Source organism: Rhinatrema bivittatum, chromosome 1, assembly GCF_901001135.1.
Source record: "Rhinatrema bivittatum chromosome 1, aRhiBiv1.1, whole genome shotgun sequence".
Classification (NCBI taxonomy): Eukaryota; Metazoa; Chordata; class Amphibia; order Gymnophiona; family Rhinatrematidae; genus Rhinatrema; species Rhinatrema bivittatum.
In genome coordinates this window covers 491,357,676-491,382,100 of record NC_042615.1, presented here as the reverse complement: position 1 = coordinate 491,382,100, position 24,425 = coordinate 491,357,676, and the positions used below count along the sequence as shown (strand labels likewise).

At 44.1% G+C, this 24,425-nt stretch overlaps 1 protein-coding gene across 3 annotated transcripts in view; it reads left to right on the top strand.

The window, feature by feature from the left end:
- The window catches only part of BNC2 (basonuclin 2), a 1,148,851-nt gene that overhangs the window by 1,054,707 nt on the left and 69,719 nt on the right, over positions 1-24,425 (top strand). For 2 of the 3 annotated variants that reach the window (XM_029608611.1, XM_029608619.1), the window contains one exon: positions 11,111-11,873. The exons of the other annotated variant lie outside the window; for it this stretch is intronic. In XM_029608611.1, the coding sequence (XP_029464471.1) occupies positions 11,111-11,759 (649 nt within the window). In that variant the 3' untranslated portion in view covers positions 11,760-11,873. Of the gene's footprint in view, positions 1-11,110; positions 11,874-24,425 lie in introns of those variants that run through there. 3 annotated transcript variants of the gene reach the window in all.

Sequence of the window (24,425 nt, the reverse complement as noted above, 5' to 3'; positions counted from 1 at the left end):
TATAAAAAGAATTGGGAAAAGACCGAGAAAGGGAGAACGTTAAAAAAAAAGCCTAGGACCAATTAGAAAAATAAGATCAGACAACCAATTTAAAAGAATATTATTTTGAATTTTTAGTGATTGGTATATGTTATCTTTAGGAATGTGCATTACGTATTTGCTTTTTTTTCTTTCTTCGGTATTCCACTGTTCAGAGTCAGGTTTCTCAGGCTTTCTATTTTATTTTTTTCTGCATGTTTCTGTTTCTAATTTGTAGTCCCTTATTCTGTATTAGGTAAGGGTCTGTCTGTGTTCTGTGTGTGTACCTGAGGTGCACTGTTTCTGCTGGCATGTAGTTTTCATGATATTTGCATTGCTGCTGTGTCAGAGATAAGGTTGCTGCTGTTTGAGTCTTGAGATAGTGCTGGTATGGTATGGCTAGGTTCTAGGTGTCTTCTTTTTTTTTTTTTTTGCAGGGGTTTGTGTTACTTCTGAAAGTGTATGGCAGTGAAGGGTTTGCAGTTACTGAGATGAGTGTGTGTGTGTGTGTGTGTGTGGAAAAGGAGGAGTATTGAGCGAGTGTGCATGTCATGAGAGTGAACGTGTTTGTACTTTTGTGAGAATGCGTGTATATGTGAGAAAGAGTATGAGAGTGAACATCAAGTGTGTTAGAGTGTGTGTGTGAGAAAGTTTGTGTGCATGCTGCTACCAATGTTCCCTGTAAGGATTGGGTTTCTGTGAGCATAAAATTGATGGGCTTTTTGCATCAAAGAAAGTAATGCTTACAGGGTTATAACAGCCCCATTTTTTTCTCACAAGTAAAAATGTTGCCACACAGCAACTCAATCCTTAGAGGGAACATTGATATACGTGCATGCTGTAAAATTGCTGCACCTCGGGGCTTTTGCTGTCGCATATGCGCGTATGTTTGCCCATGCGCCCGTTTGAAAGTTACCATCTTAGCTGGATAAATAACACTTTTTAGACCTATCTGGCTATCTTACATAGCGGGATCAGTTTAAAAGTGCTGCTTAGACAGGCAAGTAGTGCTTTTCTGAATTATCCTACCTGCTGCTACTTAGCTGAATAAATTGGAACTTGCCGCTACTTTATCCAGATAAGTTCGAATTTGTCCATCTAAGTAGTGGCAAAGGCGCTATACTTAGCCAGATAAGCTGGAATTTAGCCGGACAGGCGTGCGCAAATGATATATCCACATATTTTAATGTCAGATTTTAAAGAGATATGCAAGTAGGTTTTGCACACATTATTTAGATGCATTTACCCTCCATAAGTTGGCTTTTACAAGCATAAGTCGGGGAATTGTCTAACGTGCATGTGGCAATGAGCTAACCAGTTTTACCAATAAAATTAATTAGTCTACCAGTTTGCCCAGTCCATTTGCAGCTCGTGAAGATCCTCCTGGCTTTTCAGCCTGAAGTCCCCCCATTTCACCCAGATCCCTCACCCAGTCATTTTTTCACTTTTGAGATGTTAATGATCACTTACGCCAGATATTGAGCAGGAGTAAATATACACAAGTAAGGTGCCAAATTTACGTGCATAAATTGCTTATAAAATAGCAACTTTCTCGCATAAATGTTGGCCTCTCTCTGGAATCCCCCTGGCCCTCCCCTTTTTGACATGCACAGATTTACTCGTGGGCCCTGATTTATGTGCATACATTGAGGGGTAGATTTTCAAAGGGGTACGTGCGTAGGATACGTGCGTACCCCCCGAAAACCTACCCCAACCCCCCCCTGCGCGCGCCGACCCTATTTTGCATAGGCTTGGCGGCGCACGCAAGCCCCGGGATGTGCGTAAGTCCCGGGGCTTGCATGGAGAGGTGTGCCGGGGGGGCGTGGCGGTCGTGACGCAGCGTTTCGGGGGCGTGGCGCGGGTAACGCGACGTTTCTGGGGCGGTGCCGCGGGCATGGTTTTGGCCCGGGGGCGTTCCGGGGGCGTGGCCGCGCCCTCCGGAACAGCCCCGGGTCGGGTGATGGCGTGCCAGCAGATTTACATCTGCCTCCGGCAGGCGTAAATCCGGCGATAAAGGTAGGGGGGGGGGTTTAGATAGGGCCAGGGGGGTGGGTTAGGTAGGGGAAGGGAGGAGAAGGTGAGGGGAGGGCGAAAGATACAGCTACTCGCGTATCTATTGAAATCTCGCGTACTCTTGTTCGCGCCTGGTGCGTGAACAAAAGTACGCGCTCGTACAAAATTATAAAATCTACCCCTGAGGTTTTTAAAATAGCTAATACATATCTGCTATTTTACACACGTAAGTGCTATTTTTTACACATGCAGCTTTTTAAAATTCACCTTAAAGTTTCTCCATTATTTCATCTGTAAAACATAGGCACATATTTTTATAAAATAGGCAAAGAAAGTATGTGTTTTCTTGCATTAAAAATATAAGTGCATACTTATGGGGCAGCAATGCATGAATGCATGGTATTTCGCAACTTAAACTCACATTAAACCCCCAAAAGACTGAAATCATCTGGCCAAGTAGAAACAATTCGATAGTTAAGCCACCTGTCCTGGACCTGGGCAATTTTCAAATAAATCCCTCAGACCATGTATGGGACTTAGGAATACAACTAGATGAGAACCTAACAATGAAAATGCACATCAGTAAACTAATCAAAACTGGTTTTGCCAAGCCGCGTATATTACACCAGTTGAAACCATTATTAACAATGGCAGACTTCCGTACTGTATTTCAAACTCTAATATCCTCAAACCTAGACTACTGCAACTCCTTATTACTAGGTCTTCCAGCATGTCAATTAAAACCACTACAACTATTACAAAATGCCGCAGCAAGGCTCCTACTAGTCCAAGAAATATGACCACATTCCACCCTTGCTGATCTCACGGCATTGGTTACCAGTACAATCCAGGATTTATTATAAAGTACTAACAATAATTTTCAACATCATTCATTACAGTAACTCCAGCTTGTTAGGAGTGACACTACAACCTTAAACACCTCAGTGAACGTTAAGGTCCCAAAATAAAGAACTATTGAGTATTCCATCAATAAAGAGCACACATCTGACGCAAATAAGAGGTCATGTGTTTTCTGTAGTGGGCCCAAAGCTATGGACTTCTCTGCCCAAGACGTTACGTATTTTACCTGATAGAAAGAGATTTAAATGCGAACTAAAAACGTGGCTACTCAAAAACACGCATAAATTAACCTAATAAACCTGAAAATAGAGAGCCACAAAAACAAGAAAGACAAAAGATAACAATTGAAACATGAAAATAAATCCAACAAGAGATGTCATTAATATGTAATAGAAAATTTACAAGGTAGATATTAATAGAGATGTGACTTCATTATCAGCCCACCATGGGAAATTTTGTTTTCCCGCGGTTCGGGCCAATTTTTTTTTGGCCGCCCCAAAACGAATTTTCCTGAAATTTCCGGAAAATCTGTTTTGCACATCCCTATAATCCGCCCACTCTCCCGACCCCCCCCCCCCCCCCAAGACTTACCGAAAGTCCCTGGTGGTCCAGCGAGGATCCTGGAAATGATCTCCCCCTCTCGGGCCGTCGGCTGCAAGTAATCAAAATGGCCTCGGTGGCCCTTTGCCCTTACCGTATGACAGGGGAAACAGATCGCTCCCGGGACCCCCGCTGGACCACCAGGGACTTTCGGTAAGTCTTGGGGGGGGTGGGAGGGTGGGGATTTGTAATTAATTTAATTTGAAGGGTTGGGGTGGGTTTGGGGTTTGTTTGTTTTTTTAAGTGTGCCCTTTCTCCCCCCCCCCCCAAAAAAAGGGATAGGAAAACTACACGAAATTTCGTGGGTTTTCCTTTCATTTCGTCAGGCCCCCGAAATGCAACAAAATAGGAAATATCGTCTTTATTTCCTATTTCGTTGCAAACGAATGCACATCCCTAGATATTAATACATGTATAGGAATACTACCTCTGTAACCAATCGTTGTTTGTTGGTTGAGTCATAACTATGAATGTCACTTTGTAAACCATTGTGATCTATATATGGAATGATGGTATATGAAATGTCTAAATAAATAAAGAAACCGGGCAGCTTCTGCTGCATAGTTTTTAAAATATTAGCAATAATCTCTTTTTGGCCACTTGAGTGTGCAAATGTTATTCCGCAAACAAGTTTGAAAGTTGGGCTCTCTGTGAGAATATAGGACCAAGGTTAAAGGACACACTACTGTGGCATAGGAGCAGAATATAGCTCCCAGGCCATAGTTATGGCACAAAAAAGTGTATATGCAAACTGTAGTCTAAATATAGGCCACGTTTAACCTTTGTGTCCCGTTGCTTTTCTGAACTTGCTGCTGCTTGCTAGTGCATTTCTTATTATAGTTTTGAAGTTTTAAAATCAAAGGACCTCCAGAAAGATTTTGTTTCAGTAATTTAGTCTGTGAAAGCGCTGCGGTTTGCTGAGGGGTTGGAAGAATCATTTCCTCTTCCATTAAATCTCGTAGTGCTGGTCATCAAAGGTCAAAGGAATATACTTTTGTGCTCAGCTTTGATTCCCCCATTCCATTTACATTTCAATCCCGTAATCAGATGTCCGGCGTGTAATCGGTGTAGGACCCGGCAGTAGCTTGGTTTCTGCTCATATTTTGGTTTAGGTTTGCATGGCAGAGGTGATGGACATTGATCAGGGCTCTATTGAGAGACTCGTTTTGCTTTCTGCAATTTTAGGCAGCACAGCAGGGTCACATTGCCCCATGTTTTCCGCCGCAGCTTGAACATAGATTCTGCAGCAGGGACTAGAAATTTCTGCAGCACCTTTTCAAACTTCTGCTGCATATCTGCATGGATTTACATTAAGACTCTGCATTATTTCCTGTATACAGAAAGTCACGTTTATTGGAAAGACTAGCTTTCAATATTTTATTTTAAAAAAACTAGATTCCTGATCTTTGTTGTATGATTCAGAATAGTTTCTTTTATTTTCTTTCTTTCTTTTCTTCATTTGCTTTTTCTTTTGCTTTACTTTTCTTGTGTTTCTTTTCTCCACTTCCTTTCGTCTCTCTTTTTAACTCACTCTCTCTCGATATAGCCTGCTTCTCCCCTTCCCATCGGTTCTTCATTTTATTCTGCCTGCCCTCATCCCTCCAGTCTCTTTCTCCAGGTTTTCCTTCCTTTCCTCACTTTCACCACTTCTATTTTCCCTCCATTCTGTCATCCCCCATTTCTTCATCAGTCTCCTCCCCTCCTATTTATTATACTGACCTGCACCCCCATGATCTGCTGCTGCTGCTGCTATCACTTTCTTCCTTTTATTGTCTCCACCCAGTTACTAGCTGCCTCCATCCCAGCCTCCTTTCTCTCTTCCCCAGTGCAAGTACCAGTTTTTCCTCTCTGTCCTACCATCAACCAGACATCAGCATCCTCTTCTCTCTCTCTCCACCCACAACAACCACCAGCTGCCTCCCCTCTACTCTCACCCCCATCCACTCACACTAGCCACCACCTCTCTCTCTAACCTACTCCTGTCACTGCATATACCAGCCTCCTCTTCTCTACAGACACCAACGTTCGGCTTTATCTTCCCCTGTTCCAGGCTGCTGGCTCTCTCGCTCTGGTAGCGGCAGCACTTGCCATTGCTGCGTCAAAGCCGTTGCCACCTTAGGCATCACGCAACTCTATAGCAAGGCATGCGGCGCTGACGCTCACCCCTCTGATCCTCACGAGGCAACAACCCCTGATAGTCTTCCTGCAGATTGCTATGAGAATTTCTAAAAGAGAAGACAGCATCAGGCTGTTTATTTTATTTAATTTATTTACTTATTTAAAATCTTTTATATACCGTCGTTTGGTAATGCACCATCACAACGGTTTACATATATTTTTTTTATTTTTTTTATTTATTAACTTTTATTTACCGACATTCGTGAAGCACATCATGCCGGTTTACAATGAACTCAGGTGGGAGATACAGTAAAACAAAATAACATTAAAACAATATAATAATACTAACACAACAACAAGGTATAAAAGGAACAAAAACTATAAAATCTATAAAAAACTATAAAGCAATGAACCAAGGGAGCAGAGAGTCAAGGGAGAGTAGGGGAGGGAGAGGAGGGGAAGGTAGGCTGGTGGCAGGGCGAGGGGAGAGGGAGGGAGGGGTAGGGGTAGGAGGGGGGGGGGAAAGGGAGGGTGAGGTGTAGAAGGGAGAGAGGCATGGTTCAAAGGAAGTAAAAGAAGAAATTAAAATTGAAAAGAGGAAGCTATGTATAGGTGGTTTATATATAGGCACATATATTTGGTTTGGTTACAAATGAAATTTACAAAAGTGCCATTACAATGTCGGTACATGTTTATATAAAATAAAGTATAAGAAATGTGGCATGGATCTAGTCCATGTATATGATTAATATGGTAATCATACAAGGGTTATGCATAAGCTGTGTTGTGTGAGGCTTCAGTGGTAATCATTACCCAAGCATGAGAAAAATCTAGATCTTTATCCAAGTTATTTCCCACTATACTTACTCAATGTATATGTGAACATTTTTTCCAAAATGCAAGAGCAATTGCTTGGAAACTGTAGTAACTCGGCTGCTGAACCCAGATCAGAAAAGATTTATTGCAGATATTGTTAGGGGTTGGTTATTATCTCCTGTTCCATCCAACTTAATAAAGCAAAATATGAAATTCTTTGTTTAGCTGTCAGGTTGAGGGCAATTTTCGGAGACTTTTGTGGCTAAAACATGCACAAATGGCCTTTTTATAAAATTCCCTACCTGCTATAGGGGTAAATATGTACAGTACATATGCCATGTTTGCACATAGGATTACCTAGACTGAGTGGAGGTGTTCCTGCAGGTGGTGTTGGGGATGGATTTGGACTTAGGTGCATACTTTAAAATCTAAAACGTATGTGTGCAAATTTTCCTGAAAAATGGCAGTTCTAACTGCGAGTGGGCGAATTTGGCGGGCTAATTTTCAAAACAGACGTATGCGCAAAACTTTGCTTTTAAAGTGGCTATGACCTACTAACTTGTGTAATTAGGCGCAGCATTGAAAATGACCCTAATGAGCTGTGATTGGATGGAGGTCTTTCTTCTGTGAATTAGACGTTCTGGGACTGTAGAAATCCTCACTTGGGCCTTACACTCGCCTTTTCATGTGGAGAGGGCTGCAGGCCAGGTGCGTTCCTATTGAGTTCTTTGCTGTTTCGGTCAGGGCCCGTGGCCAAACCCCAAGGGCTTTTTCTTTTAACCCAATTAAGAAGCTACCCCTGTATACTGATGCTACTTTCTTATCTTAGGGGAGTCCATTGATGCTGCACCTGGGATATTAGATTTCCAGGAGCAATTTAAGAACGTCAGGCTTTAAAATTATAGGACATCTCTTTTTATGTTAGATGAGCCTTATGTAATAGTTTTTTTTCCTATGGGCACAGAATAAGAAAAAGTTCTTTATGACCGAAGTCCTATATCACTAAACCTAACCATGAAAGGTCGGAGCTCCAGAATTTCCCAGGTAAAGTGCATTTACACGTGTAAAACCCCATTTTAAGCTTGTAAATGCTTTTTAAAATCGGGCCCAAACTGCTTATAAAATTACAACTTCCTCATGGAAATTGTGGCCCTGCCCTGGAAAGCCGCTGGCCCACCCCTTTTTAACATGCACAAAATGACTGGCAGATCCTGATTTACATCTGTATTTTGACGTTTTTAAAATATTTTTCTACATGTATATGTTGATTTTTACGCACACAGGGCCAGATTTTATAACATGCGTGCGAACGTAGATTTTATAACGTGCGCACGCAGCCACGTGCACGTTATAAAATCCGGGGTCGGCGCGCACAAGGAGGTGCACACTTGTGCACTTTGTGCGCGCTGAACCCTAGGGGAGCCCCGATGACTTTCCCCGTTCCCTCCAAGGCCGCTCCGAATTCGGAGCGGCCTCAGCGAGAACCTTCCTTCCGCCGCCCCCCCCACCTTCCTCTCCCTTCCCCTATTTAACCCACCCCCCAGCCCTACATAAACTCCCCCTCACCTATATTTTGTGATTTATGCCTGCCTCTGGGCAGGCGTAACTTGTGCGCGCCAGCCAAGTGCCGGCTCGCAAGGCCCCCGGCACAGCCACTGTGCCGGAGGCCTTGGTCCCGCCCCCGGACTGACGCCCCGCCCCCGCTCCGCTCCCTTCCCACCCCTTTTTCAAAGCCCCGGGATATACGTGCATCCCGGGGCTAGCGTGTCGCTGAGCCTATGCAAAATAGGCTCGGCGCGCGCAGGGACAGGTTTTTGGGGTAACGCGCATAAGTTACACGCTTAACCCTTTGAAAATCTGTGAATATGCAATTTGTAATCTGCCTCGAGCATAACATGTAGAGTGCGGACAATAAATCTTTTAAAATAAATCAAAAGAATAAACGACTGTTGGAAAATAGCCTGGGGTTCAATGCGCATAAAAGTATGTATGTAGCCGGGTTACCCTGCGTGCTTTTCTTATAGACTTGGAGAGAGACGTTCCACAGGGCGGTGCTGGGGGTGAGTCGTCACTTGCACACGTTACTTTGTGTTTCACCAAAGTATTCACTCAAGTGAAGTCGCACAAGTTACGCCCTCTGAAGAGGAGGTGTAGCTTTGCACAACTTAATCTGCGCATGATCCAGCACAGTTGTCTGTAAATTTTGGACATTCAAGTAAGGTTTGTGCGTATCTTTTACATGCAGACTTTACCCTAAATTTTCAAAGTGAACTCATATGTATAAATACAGCTTGAAAATCGCTGTATACGTGGCCTGGAACGGGCACAAACTCACCTTCTACCAGTACTGCGTTTTGTCACTTATTGCTGCTGTAACTTGCTCTGGTGTTAACTTGTTCAGGTTAACTTGTATGCAAAACGGGCACATGGGCGCACATGTGCACGTGGGTGTCAGCGCACACCCAGAGACACGGCCGTTTCATAACACGTGCGCACGGATGTTATAAAATAGCCTGGGTGCGTGTACGTGTGCCCCAGTTTTGCAAGTGGGTAGGCACAGCCTCGTAAAGTCAGGTTTCAGCCGCGCAGTGGGGAGGGGGAGGGGGAGGGGGGGGATTTTATGACAGGTGCGCGGCCACACCATAACCAGTTTCACCAGTTCATCCACTGTTCACCCAGATTTGTCCAGTCTAGAGCTAGATCCTCCAAAGCCCCAGTTACCCCAGACCCCTCAAACTCAAACAGGGATACCTGTTATTGGTTTGTTTTTTTTTTTAACTTATACCTCCTTCGAAGCAGAAGTAAACGCGAATATGGCACTGGGCCTGGGCACACGCCCAGGCATCCCGGAGTGCCCACACCATGCCCCTTTTTTTTGTTTAATTTTCCTGTATCCGGGGATGCGTACGCATGTAGGCAACTTTTAAAATCGGGTTGAAAATGCACAAGTCCTACATGACTGCACCTCTCCATCCCTATCCCTAGTACTCTTTCCTTCTCACCTTCCCCTTCCTCTCCTCCCTCGTCACTTTTCTCCACCCAATAAAAATAAATAAATTATACCAATCATATCATTATAGTGTAAAACTAATTTTATAATGTAATATAAAAGGTGCAAATATTTGCCAGTTTGCTTCAGACCTGTATAATTTTTGCCACAGGAAACTAGGGGACTGTGCCTTAGACCTTCTGCGCTACATTGTCCAAGCTTGGGGGAGGGGGAAGAGAGGGGTAGCTGGGGGTGACCGCACCAACAGTGCTACATCCGTCCCTGTACGTTACGTGTACATTTTCCTTTGAAAATTACCTTGATATACTTTTTAAAATACAAAAGTATGTATTTAAGGCCTAAGGGGTCGATTTTAAAAGGAGTCCAATTAAGGAGCGGACTGGGAGGGAACCTTCCTATCCCTAACTCTACCTTTCCTCCCCTCTCCTCCCCAGCCCCTAACCTAACCCTGACTATCCCCGGAGCCGCTAAAACCCTGGATCGGCGCGTGCAAGGCTATCGATTCCGTATAGCCGGCGTGCGCCGAGCCGCGCAGCCTACCCCTGTTCCCTCCGAGGCCGCTCCGAAATCGGAGCGGCCTCGGAGGGAACTTTCTTTCGCCCTCCCCTCACCTTCCCGTCCCTTCCCCTACCTAACCCACCCGCCCGGCCCTGTCTAAACCCCCCCCCTTACCTTTGTCGGGGGATTTACGCCTCCCGGAGGGAGACGTAAATCCCCGCGCGCCAGCGGGCCGCTTGCGCGCCGGGACGCAACCTGGGGGCGGGTACGGAGGGTGCGGCCACGCCCATGGACCGCCCCCGGGCCCACCCCCAAAACGCCAACACGCCCCCAAACGCCGCGCCGACCGGACCCGCCCCCGACACGCCCCCCTCGCCAAACCCCGGGACTTACGCGAGTCCCGGGGCTCTGCGCGCGCCGGTAGGCCTATGTAAAATGGGCGCACCGGCGCGCAGGGCCCTGCTCACCTAAATCCACCCGGATTTAGGTGAGCAGGGCTCTTAAAATCCGCCCCATTGTGCGCAAATGGCTTTGAAAATTGGAGCACATAATGCTGTCAGAGTTTGTGTTTAGCTGACAAGGATTTTTTTTTATCTTTACTGTTTTCTAGCTCTGTTTTAGGCCACCTTGTTGGTTTCATTATTACAAAGCTACAACTCTTTTTCTTTCCTAAATGGCCCTGCATCTCTCCAATGTTTGATTTTTTTTTTATATATATATAACTTTTCTAATGTTTTTATGCAGCTTGATTGGTATCCATGACTCAAAGGCGGGGGGGGGGGGGATTCCTAGCTGGGTAATAAGCGATACCTTTGGGAACAAATTAGGATACAAAGAAAAAAATTCAATGTCACATTTTTGTTTTGGAAGATATTGATCTTTATCTTTAGCTGGGAAAACTGCTGCCTTTGTATTTATTGCTAGATAGGGGAGAAAATAAGCGCATGCAAGGATGGCTGTGGTGCATACGCGGGTAGAGAGAGAGGAAAAAAAAAGTGTTTTCATGTCCTGTTTTTAATTTTATTATAACTCTTTTCCCTGACACAGAAAAATATTTCGCAGTAAGGATAGGGTTGCCTCATATTTTGAAAATGATAATTCGTAAATGGAACTTTGCTTGGCACCTGAATTCTGCGGTTTCATCCACTGTGCTTTGTTTTGCTTCTCTGTTCCCAGACACAGTGCCAACATAAACCTCCACCGCAAACTACTGACCAAAGAACTGGACGAAATGGGGTTAGACACATCTCAGCCCTCCCTCCGCGACGAGTTCCTGATGAAAATCTACGGCGGTCAGCACCACATGGGGTACGACATGAGGGACGATGCCACCTCGCCGGCTGGCACCGAAGATTCCCACATTAACGGCTACGGGCGGGGGATGGCGGAAGATTACATGGTCCTAGACCTGAGCACCACCTCCAGCCTGCAGTCCAGCAGCAGCATCCACTCCTCGAGAGAGTCGGATGTGGGCAGCGACGAAGGAATCCTCCTGGACGACATTGACGGGGCCAGTGACAGTGGGGAATCTGTTCACAAGGCGGAGGCCCCCATCCCTAGCCTGGGTGCGGGCCCCGACCTGGCAGAGTCACATATGTTCAGCAGCGTCCTGCAGAGCAACGGCGGCATCATGTGTAACATTTGCCACAAAATATACAGCAACAAGGGGACTCTACGGGTGCACTACAAGACGGTGCACCTGCGGGAAATGCACAAGTGCAAAGTCGCCGGCTGCAACATGATGTTCTCGTCCGTGCGCAGCCGGAATCGGCACAGTCAGAACCCTAACCTGCATAAAAACATTCCCTTCGCTTCTATAGAGTAGTTTAAAGAAATGGACACTGCCAACGTTCACTTTCGCAGAAGGCCCATATATGGAACCTCTTTCCTTAATTTTCTTTCTTTTTTTTCTTTCATTCTTTTTTTTTTTTTACAAACAATTAAACACCAGGTGCTTTTTTTTTTTTTTTTTTTTTAAATTTCACCTGGGATATAAACTGCCCACAAAAATAGACAAAGGAACAAAAAAAGAAAAAAAATGAACTTGCATTTACTCCCATATTTTCTAATGAACTTATTAAGTTCTTGGTTATCTCCAAAGAGACAGTATGATTTAACCATGACTTGTTGCCTGGAAAAAAAAAAAAGAAAAACCTATTTCTCCTAACTGTCTTTGTGTACTTGGAGGGAACTTTTCAACTAAGCATGGCAGATTAATATGTAGATATTGAGCCTAAACAGGCTTATGGTGTAAAACAATTGTATTGATAGTTGTTAACTTTTTTTTTTTTTTTAATTTGATTTTATGGTTACACCCAGCTGTTAGAAATGCAGGAAAAATAGTTTGCTGGCTAGCTTTGTCCATTTACGTTAGCTTTAATGCACATTTTTTTTTTTAAGAAAAGAAAAAAAAACATGGTCTTGTTTTAACTACCTGCTAGATAATAGTGATAACGGAAGTGTCGGCATGCTGAAGACACCTGATTTTCTAAATATGTTTTTTTATGTCTTGTACTATTACATAAATCCAGTCATGCACTTTTTTCCAAACACTACAAGGGGATGTGTAATAATATCCGTTCTTTTATTGTTTTTTGTTTTTTTTTCCTTTTTGTATTCTTCTTATAACTGTTCCCATCCTACGATAAGTGTTTTTGAAACACTTCGATAAAAGTGGTCCGAGCAGTACAGGGCATGAATGCCAATATAAGTATTATTAATACCAGTACAAAAACTGCCAACTTTGCACAAGCTTCAGAAAAGCAAAAATATGCTACTTAGCTGGTCACTTCCAGAGCAAACTTGCAAACTTATTGGCCACGGGAAATCTGCATAAAAGGAACGTATTTGGGGATTTTTTTTTTTTTTTTATGTGCTGAATGTTGTTAGAACCATATATCATCCTTTCACCTGAATTAATGTGGAAGCAAAACAGGTTTATATGTTGTGAAAGACTGAGGTCATTTTTGTCCCTTTCGGATTTAGTAATGATAACAGTTTAGGATAAGATTACCATCAGAGTACTTAAGTCAGAACAAAGCTAGACATAGCAAAACCATGAATGCTCTCTTCTTTCAAGGCCTCTCTGCCCTCATGGCATGAAAAAGTCTCATTTGCTTGTCCTTAAGAGTTGTCAGAGCTGCAGTGGGACATGTGATGGGAGTCAGATTTTTACATGGAAACCATCAAAAGTGATATCCAGAGCAGAAGCATGTAGGAACTTGGGGCTTCCTCCCTGGCCCCTTCCCCTCACCCCCGCCCCCTACACACTCACTCAGTTTTGATCCTTAATCTGCTCCTTTCTCTTTGGAAAGTCAGAAGAAGCGGAGTTTTCCTAGCTGAAAGTTCTGCGTTTCCCCACTTAAGGAGTTATTTTCTAAAGCTTTATCGCATGCGAAAAGGGCCTTCTCGCATGCGATAGAATGCAAATTAGGGGGAGGGGAGGAGTTGGGGAGGGGAGGACTCGGGAAAGTGGAAAGGGAGTTGGCGGAGGCTTTGCTGCCGGCGATAATGTTACTAACGTTATCGTCGGCAGTAGTGCGCCAAATAGCGCCACCTTTCACGGTGGCGCTATTCGCAGGCCCGCCCCCCTTCACCCCCCCCCCCCCCCGTTTTTGCTGGATTCATCATTCTGCGAAGAATGATGAATCCAGGCCTTAGTTGTTCAAGGACAGTGAGGGAAAATAGTCAGAAAAGAGAGTTGAAGAGAGAGAGTTCTCTTCAAATCATCTTGTTTCCGCTGTTTATGCATGTTGTCAGAGCTGGTAAACCACACTGGCAGCTTAAGCTACCACAACGTACTCACTGAATGATATTTACTTAAGTGCAGCCTACAGCCAAAATCAATGGGTTATATTTGTATATGTATGTATGTGCGTGTGTGTGTGTGTGTGTGTGTGTGTGTGTGTGTGTGTGTGTGTGTGTGTTCTAGTCTGCGTTTTTTTGAAAGAAATATCTTGGCATGCAATTGTATTTCTTTCTTTTTTTTTTTTTTTGTATTTAATGGCCTAGAACATTTCTCTTCTTCACAGTAAGAGACTTTGGTAATTCTCCTGTGTTTGTTTCAGCTTTAGGTCATTCTCATTTTTCATATATTTTCTTCTGCATTCACATCAACCTGTGCTTCACTTAAATTAGCCAAAGGAAATGGTTATTAATGTTTTTATTTCCTGTAACTGTTATACCTTTCAGTATTCATTGAAAAAAAAAAATTATATAAGCATTGTTAGTTGACCTGTCAGTATTTACATCTACAGAAATACAAGAACAATAGAAGGTGTAATTAAGGAAAAAGCTGATTCTGCCCGTTGAGAAGAAGCATCATTCTTTTTCACTGTGTCCTATTGTGTTTCCTCTATTTTCCCCCTCCTCCTCCTCACCTTCCCATCATGATTGCCTAGGTCATTCAGGTCCCCTTGCTGGCCAAGGGCTTGAATAGAACCATCCTGCAAAAGCTAAATAACTCATCAGCAATTGTGTGTCCAAAAAGGGAGACGTCGCTGCAGGGTCGTTTTCCTGCCCAGGGGCCAAAGTGAATCACTTCTGTGAAGCACACAAAGCCCAGTGTTTCTGCCTAGCGGGCGGGCTTCCTCACTGCTGGGCTACACAGCCAGCCCCCTTTCAGCTTTCTTGAGTCCAAGGGCTTGGAAACACTGAAAATGTTTGTAAAATTGCTAGAAATTATGTCTAACGCTAATGTTTACTGTTAAAAAAAAAAAAAAAAAAGCTGAGGAATTCTTTGTGACCATTTTCCAGGCGTTTTCCAGTCTGAATTAGTTTAGTTTGTGAAATTATTAAAGTTATGTTCAGATTTTTATGTTTTACAGTATGTGTGTCTGAATGTGCATGCTTCATAGTCACATTCAGCATTGCTAAAGCCATAATTTGTACCACAGTGCTGTCGTCGTTCCAAGCTGCTGGACTAGGAGCTGGAGGTAGAACTAAAGAAGACAAACAAGCTGCAGGTGAGAACTTTTTAACTGGACAAACTCCATACACTGGTGAGTAGCCTCTGAGTGCAGCGGCACCGGGTTTTATGTAGTACAGGCTCAGCTGGGCATGAGGTTGCCTGCATCAACCAGAAAGGTACACGTTACAGTGCTATTACAGTTCTGTCAAGTCCAACCCCCATCCTTTTTCCGAGCTGGATTGGCAATATAACCTGTAGCCTCCTGACGTATACACCCAGCCTGATGTTTACCCGATTTCTTAAGCCCAGTGTAACTGCGCTGTTTCCGGTGGATTTTAAAAGCACCAAGCGTGCCAAAGCCGGGAGCTACGCACACATGTGATTTGGCCCGGTACGCACCGCGCAGATTTTGAAAACCGTGTGCGCGAACACGTATCTCCTGGCAAGCAGACAAATCAGAAAGTTCAAAAGGCCGGGGCATGAGCGGGCTGAGTCTGTAGCATAAAATCTGTGCTTAAGTATTTACCGCGTGACTTTCCTTCTGCTATGGATGGCGTGTTAAGAAATAAAATAACAAAAAACTAAGCTAGTCGTGAGGTTTTAAGGGATGGGGGCTAATAGAGTAAAAGGGAGGCAAGTTCACGAGGGGGTTTAGGAAGACTTTACTGGGGTGAACTGGGAACGAACTGGGGAAACAGGTAATTGCATCGGCGCACCCATCCACTAAAAAACCCCACTTTCCCGATTGAGGCGGCATTTGCGCGCACGTGCACGCGTCGGTGCAAAGTTGTGCGCACATGTATGCGCGTACAGCCGGTTTCATAACAGGCGCACGTATGCAATGAAATCGCCGCATCCATGTGCACGGCAAACGCGCAGACATGTGCGCAGGTCTTAAAATCCGCCTCTTTATTCCCTGACCCCATGAAGGGCAGAGAGCTCTCGAAAGCTTGTCTCAGATGCGTGGTTAGTCCAATGGAAAGGGCTCACCTGCAGCTTGTCTGTTCACCGTTATCTCTAGGTATTCAAGTGGAGTGGCATGGCCACCACAATACTGCGCTCTGGAAACTGAGGTGAAATAGTGACAAAGCCGCCCTCCTCACCCAACACTGGCTTCAGAGAAGGGCAGTTTACACAGGCTGTGCTATTGTCGATGGATAAAACATGGTTTGCAATGAAAAATATTCTTCAGTAAGGCTTGGAAAGCGTTGAGCTTCCTTGAGGTAATGCAGATTAATTTTGTGCTGATCCGGTCACAGTTCCACATCTTTGTTTTCCTGTTGCTTGCTCTCTCTTTTGAAGGCCAGACATTTGTGCTGGATGGATTTCCTGTTGCAAATAACTGAAAACCTTCTCTCTGCAGGGCAGTTTGTGAAACCAATCCTCATTGTAAACGAGCAGGCAGTTATTATGCAGTTAGAAACAAGGGACTGAAACTGATGTCGGCTGACATGGGGGTCCTGTTTAGTAAGTCGCCAATGTAACCAGATCCCTTGTCAGACGGTGCCTGGCTCCGTACATATCCTGGTTTGTTAAGCCGATTTGTGCATATATAAGGCACTCCGCCTGTTACGATGCTTTCCTCATCTTGTGGCTGTAGGTAAAACCCTGTGGGCCCAAATTCATACCCTTACACTGGTATACTTCCCTTACGTTCGGCCTTTGTGCACCTCCAGAAAAGCCTGAATTAGGCCAGCTTGCCAGATATTTAGATCTGAGAGCTATTTAGAGGGGGAGAAGTAGACTGGAGATTTTTTTTTTTGTTCCTCACTTTTACTGCTTCCAATCTTCTCCCCTTTTATTACTTATATCTGTTTTTGTCTCTTGTTTCTCGGTGAGTGAATACCCAGCATGTCTCCGACAAGTGGCGGAGGCGGTACCAGGAAGAGATTTCCATGTGCTAGTGAGCGTAGGCGTCTTTAGGGTTGATTTGTTTTGCTTTGCTGGTTCCAGGCCAGTGGCACTCTGGCGGAAGAAGGTAGCGCTCCTTGATCTGGTGCTAGCATGGGAAGGGGAGGCCCTAAGGAGAGGATGTAGTGGAAGGAAGTTACTGGCGGAGGAAGTGGGGGAAAAGGAAGGCAGAGAGATGGGGATATTGCTACCTCTTTGTTCAAAATACACTCCCCCCCTCCCCCTCCCCCCATGGCCAGTGTCAGGTTCCTGCCCGCTGCTCATCTGGGAGGGCATTTTTCCAATGCGTTTCTGCACGGAGTACACCATTTCACCGCGCTGAAATGAGGGATTTATAAAACCGCGCACACGTGAGTAGACTCCTGCACGTACGTTATGGTCACGCGTACATTTACCCAGACTGTGCTGAGCCCTTCCTGGGGGAGGGGGGTGGGGAGGAGGTTGTGCAGGGTTGGGTGGGGTTTTCACTTACACACAGGTACTTTTTGGGTTTTTAAAAGTATGCATGTGTAAGTTTGCCTGGGAAATGTTTCCCGCTCTGGATAGAAGGTGTGACTTTTGCGGTTGCTTTCAGTGGGGTCGTTTTCAAAGTGAAGTCGCACGTGGACGTTTCCTTTGTAAAGTGGTGTAATGTTCGTGTACGCCCTTGCCACAAACGTTACGTGTGGTGTTACAGAATTACCCTCCGCGTGCAGTGCACCCTTCGCCAGCATATGTTTGGCAAGTTAAACCCACTCATATTATTCACACTTGTGATATTATCAAGAGATTGAGCTGACTGTACATAAAAGAGTTACAAAATGCACAGACACCTCTTGAAGATATGCGCTGGGTGCAGCGCTAGCAGGGCTTCTCAGGATTGTTACATTGACAGAGAGGATTTTTAAAAAGGAGAGATTGTTATTTTTTTTTAAAATATGATAGTTTACATGTCCTCTGCGTTTTCTTTCTTCTTTTTTTTTTTTTATCTTCTTAGCACATTACTTTTTTTACATAAATTTTCTGACAAAATAACTGACATTTTCTTTTCGGTTTTGGTTTCATCGGGACGGGACGGTCCTGTTCTTTCGGTTTGCATATCATGTGCTTCTGTGGCCAGCGTTGTAATCAAATGTCAACCGTTGCCATTTTACAAGCCTCAACGTCATATCCTTTTATCAAAGCTAAGTGAAAGAGATTTTTGTTTTCAGTTTCCCGTGTTTAGCGTGGACAGTTAGCATGCAGTAGAATTTTGTTAGCCACTTGCCAGCTTCGGAGTTTCCAGCCTGCTTAGCTCTCTTCTCCTCCTCTTCCATAGGACCTGCCTTACACCTTACTTTGAACTAGGTGAACGGAAACACCTGCTGTTCCATAGGAATTCCCAGCCTACCCCAATAATAATTAGCTTCTCTTTGTGGCTGATCGCTTCTTTTAACTGGCTGGCTTGATTTCCTTGGAGGTTTGTGAGCGCAGGAAGCTAACCCCTTGGGATGGTCGGCATCTACTGTATGTTTGGGGCATGCCTACCCCATCGCGGTTCCCTATCCCCTGTTGCAAGCAAGGTTCAGATCTGTTCCAAAGCTACCAACCCATCACTGTCTGACATTTAGGGAGAGGGGAGGAGAGAAGAACAGTATTCAACACACTTTCTCTTTCATTAAATGTTTTTTGTCTTTTTTTTGTCTCATCATGGGAACAGGCGTAGCTCCTTTTCCCTGCACCATTAGCCTTGCAAGCTGAAATAAAAAAAAAAAAAAACACACACACACACACACAGCCTCAGCAAGGAAGGTGGTTCCAGCCTGTGCCCCTTGCAGGATGTGACTGACCTGCAAAGTTAAAGCTTTTGAACATGACAGCAGCATTAATGCAATATAAATCTGCTACCTGAGAAATACAGCTTAAGATAGTTTCTGAAATGTAACAGAAAACTTTTGCACCAGTTTACTTGCCACGAAAGATATTTCCTCTAATAGTATTAAAAATGAAGGTCTATTTTGAGAGAGAAAAAAAGATGAAGGTAAACATGGCCTGAGAGAGAAGGAAAGCCTGCGAGGCAGTGTTGGCTTAAGGTATGTCACTTCCCTTTGGCACCTGTTGAGTACATTTTCAAAGGGATTAGGTGCTGAAAATTGTACATTCACATAAGTAGCCTGTATTCAGGTACATGCTGTTTTATAAACATCGCACGTGCATGCGTACGTTTACCCGCACAAAATAGGGGCGGTCCAGGGGTCTTCCAGGGCGGGCTCAAGAGATACATATGGAACTTGTTTTCTAAGAGATTTATGCATATAAATGATCAAACTTATTTGTACATTTTTACGCCTGCTAATTGAGTAGCGCAATTCAGTCTGTTTGCAGTTTTTGAGTGGAAGGTCTGGGTGAACTGGGGGGGGGGGTTTCAGGGTGAAGCACTAGAGAGTCTAGGGAAACTGAAAATGGACTGGGTAAACTGGGAGAGGGATTGGCAAATTACTGATTTCAAGTACGGGCGCAAGTATTTTCCAAACGGTATATGCACACACTTTAAATGTACCTGCCTCTGCATGTAAATCAAGGTTTTAATGTGTGTATTTTATTTTATTTTTGCGCATAAAATATATGTGCGTATGGTTATAAAATAGGTAGAGAAAGTAAGCGCTTTCATTACATTGCAAATCCAGCACCGCAAACAGGTTTGAAAGTTAGGCTGTATGGGGACTATTTTTAGTAGCTGTGCAGCTTGGCTAGGTAGCTGGATAAAAATATCCAGCTAACTAGCAGGGTATATTTGGCGACGTAGTCGCACTGCTGAATATACTCAGCTATCTTAAAGTTAGCTGGTTCTGCCTAACCAGCTAACATTAGGACAGCCCTTCAGCCTGACCAGAGTTAGCCGCATAAGTTAAGCAGCTGCTTAACTTATGCGGCTTACTCAGCTCCTCCTCGTAACGCTTCTTGTCTGCCCACCTAATGCCCCCTTCTTATCCTGTCTAAATATAGCCAGGTAAGTCATTTAGGGCTGGATTTTCCATTCTCTCAGAGAATGGTGAATCCCAGCGTTAACGGGGGGGGGGGGGGGGGCGGGCCTGCGAAAGCTGGCAGCCATCGCACCACCGTGGTGTTATCGCTGCCGGCTTTCGCACCCAATTGCGCCACCGTGAAAGGTGGTGCTACTGGGCGAGCTGCTGGCGACGATAACGCAACTTACCTTATCGCCGCCAGCAAAGATACCGCCGCATCCGTCTCCTCACCGCCCCGACTCCACCCCCGGCAAGCTATCGCACATGAAAAGTCCCTTTTCACGTGCGATAGGCTTAGAAAATGACCCCCTTAGATAGATAACTATTACCTTATCCATCTAAATGGCTTTTGAAAATATGGACATCTATTTGTTTTGAGTTTCACTTTTAGAATTATTGTGATATGATATGATAGAGGTGTTTAAAATCATGAGAGGTCTAGAACGGGTAGATGTGAATCGGTTATTTACTCTTCCGGATAGTAGAAAGACAAGGGGGCATTCCATGAAGTTAGCATGGGGCACATTTAAAACTAATCGGAGAAAGTTCTTTTTTACTCAACGCATAATTAAACTCTGGAATTTGTTGCCAGAGGATGTGGTTAGTGCAGTTAGTATAGCTGTGTTTAAAAAAGGATTGGATAAGATCTTGGAAGAGAAGTCTATTACCTGCTATTAATTAAGTTCACTTAGAAAATAGCCACTGCTATTACTAGCAGTGGTAACATGGAATAGACTTAGTTTTTGGGTACTTGCCAGGTTCTTATGGCCTGGATTGGCCACTGTTGGAAACAGGATGCTGGGCTTGATGGACCCTTGGTCTGACTCAGTATGGCATGATCTTATGTTCTTATGTGACAGATTCAGGATCAAGAAAATTTATTGGCATGGTAGTTTTATACCTAAGTTGCCAAAATGATATGTGCAATAGTTAAAATAAAGTTGCGCAATAGAGAATGGACAATAGCAAAGTGCCAGGATTTTGGTGCTGATCAGTATTGTTTCTGTAAACTACCATTGATGGATAAGGAGCTGCCTCTCCGGTTATGGTCAGGTCATTAGGTCTTAGAGAAGGCAACAAGCCCTCCGTCCCCTCTCAGAAAAAAAAAAAAACCCCAAGAGTTTTCACAGTCCATTATGATTTACACACACAGCTGCAGACTCCCATACCGAATCTCTCCACTCGTACATTACTTCCATGGTCAGTCAAGTGCTTCATTTGTTTTCCTTAACTAGGCACTAACCTTGATCAATACATATAAAAAAGGGGCAAAAATGAGGAAATGCATCTCTCTGCCAGTAGAGAAAAAGAAATAACCATGAGATGGTATCGTATTTCTTTTATTAAGAAGAGTGTTCATATTGATTTTATAAGTTGAATCAGCATCTACAATATGTTATCAGCCCAACACAGTGCACTGTACCTTGAGTGCTCGTCATGTGATCATTAGAATTCTGCAAATTGAATCAGCACAGAATTTACCTGTAGTTTAAAGCGGGTTTTTGTTTGTTTTTTTAAGTCCATACACTAAAGGGGTTCATTTAGTAACTGACTACATAGGTGTAAAGTCCTTGGCTATCTCTTACCGCAGACTTTACTCTGATTTTAAAGTGAAAGTAAATGCATCCTTTCCCTTTGAATATTACCCCAGGAAAACTATTTGCCAACAACTACATCTCTGATCTGGGCAGGTAGCTTTTCCAAGAAGAATTGTATGGCATAGTTTTGAAAATCCAAAAAGCTCGCATATAAATGCAAACCAGTCCTCCGATTCCGGGAAAGCCTCCACTCATTACGGGTGAACTTAAAAGCATAGAGGCCCTGCATTCATATTTTCACCCACATATAAGGTGGGCAATCTTCTATTAGCCAATTTCCATGGTTAAAGCACTGTTTTATGCACAAAAATGGTTTTGTAATTAACCAACCCTTCCCCCCTACCCCCCCACCTCCCTTTGTTGATGGCTGCTTCTTTTATTTTTTTTCCATTAGCAGCTAGCGCCATTGAATTCCCAAATCCTACTTGCTTACAGGGAAACATCTCCAAGAATGTATTCAGGCTTTTGTTAGTAATATTGTTCATGATTCAGTTTATAACAGAAATGTCCCATTTTTTTTTATTCTTCCTATAACAAGGTGCAATGTAGTGAATTCATTTCACTTTTAATGCGAGACTGAATATGTATATTTTTTTTTTTATACAGGCCACCAACAGCAGGTTTAAGTTTCCAGTAGGAGTGGAAAATTAAACAGAAAGCGGGGGAGGGGGGAGGGGGGAGGGGAGGAACCTAGCTGGAGCAGTTCAATTTCACCTCATATCTTTCTAATAACTTACTTGTCACGTTATTACCTTCCGGTAATGTGAATGCTGCCAACAGGACTGTCACACTAACAACAGACAACACCCTCTTCCCGAGCCCCAACTCTCCGGGCTACTTATTGCACTGGTTCTAAGGGGACATAAACTATTAGTGTGCTTTCAAGTTCAGCATTTGGCCATCAGCTGTAAAAGGATGCGTAATTGCCTGTTCATCCCTTGTGAAGGGGGAAATTGTCTAAGAACAGACCTTCCCTTTTTTTTTTCCTCCTGCTGCATGTACTCATTTTCTCAGATAGCACACGCATACATATACAGCAATATAATTTCCTCAGGCACACCCCGTGCAGTGACCAAAGGCTTTTGCTTTGGGATACTAAAGATTTGTCTTTGGGAAGCCCACAAGTGTCACTGTCTGCTCTAGCCAGGTCCACCCAGACAGAAACACTACAAGATTGTTTCTTAGGAAAGAGTCAAATGAGAACGCCTGCCTATAAGAAGGCAAACCAACCCACGTGCAATGCCTCTGTTATCTTAACATTAGCATGAGCATTATTGTGAATACTGGAAAGTTAAATTAGCTTCGGTGTTTCAAGTTCCCTTAGGTTTAGTTTAGCATAAAACTAAACTATAGTAGTTCCTTGATTTTTTTTTAAGCAGATTCATTGCCCAAACTGCTGAACAGTTAAATGTGACAGCACTGCTAAATCTAATTAGGCATGCAGAGACTGCAAGAAGATGAACAGAGGTTAGCGACAGCACATCTAAATCTGATGAGACAGCTGTACCCAGATGCTGGAATACCTACAAACCCACAGTGTCAATTATCATGGACTACCAATTTACAGCTACCCTTAGTTCAGTCCATGCTGTCTGTCAAAGAGTTTTACTCTGGAGACATAAAACCTGAAAACCCTGCATAGTAGACTTTTTTCTTCAGTCTATTGTTAAAATTAATGGATTGCTGATTATTATTCACTACATTAATTTAGAGTGCTCTACACCATCAAAAATCAGAAAATTATTCTGAAAACTCTGCTATTGGTGATAACCAAAGTGTTGTATTTGCATGCTCAATTCACATGTTTCTGGGTTCTTTGACTTCTCTTATCAGCTTCTTATCTAGTGTTGGTGGGACCGGTTAGAGAATTCTAACATATTCGTGGATCTCTTAAACAATGTCAGGGCATGATACTAACCATTATAGAAGTTGCATGCATCTTCCTCTCTGGATATGCCATTGTCTTGTGCTAAATCTTCCAAATTTCGCAGTTGTGCATGTAAATCTAAAGTCATGCTTCTAAAGACATATGTATAAAAAATAGAGTGGCCTTTAAATTCCCTGCATTTAGGTGCATTATGTTGTAGACACCTTAAAAAGAAGTCAGTTTTCAAAGTGTTAAATGCATGGGTTATGTGTACCCCTTGATTGAACTTAATGGATTTCAGCCCTTCAATTACTTTATTTTAAACATTTTTTAAGAGGAATTTCCAGACACTAAAGGCATTTAAGTGTTTCTTTTTAAGAAGCCTTGCATCATTAACGGGCCGATACAGTACGGACGCGGTAGAAAGAGTGCGGCAGTGCCGGGCGCACCCGCGTTTGCCACACGCAGAGTTCGGATCACCTACCGCTCGATACTCTATTTAAATGGCATGCAAATGCAAGCCGCGTCCAACGCGCGCCCATGAAGCGCAATCCATTTTACTGTATAGGCGCTATACAGTGCCTATACCGTATCCTGGGTGCGCTGGTACCTGTCATTTCAAATGTCATTTCAAATGACAGGTACCAGGAAGTGGATCCCAACTTTAACCAAAAGAAAACCTAAAATCCCCTCCTCCAGAAGCAAGACGCAGGGCGAAAAGCGACTCGACATGTAAAGTATTGTGAATAAAGTGTAACCAAAGTTAACTTACTTTTTCTTTCAGCCCTCTCTCCCCTCCTCCGGAGGCGCGCATCGCGGCTCCCCTGCCTCCTGGGGGCAGCCGGCAGCGAAAGCGGCTTCCAGCGGCCCCCGCCGGCAAAGATGGATGAACGCACGCCCGTAGTGCACGGGCGCTCAAGCCAGCGAAAGCGCATGAACGGGCGTGCGTGACATCATGGCGTACGTTCATACGCTTTCGTTGACGGGCACCCGTCAATTTGGGCGCTCAAGCCAGCTAAAGCGTATGAACGTACGCCATGATGTCACGCACGCCCGTTCATGTGCTTTCGCCGCCGGCTGCCCCCGGGAGGCAGGGGAGCCGCGGTGCGCGCCTCCGGAGGAGGGCAGAGAGGGCTGAAAGAAAAAGTAAGTTAACTTTGGTTACACTTTATTCACAATACTTTACATGTCGAGTCGCTATTGGCCCTGTGCCTTGCTTCGG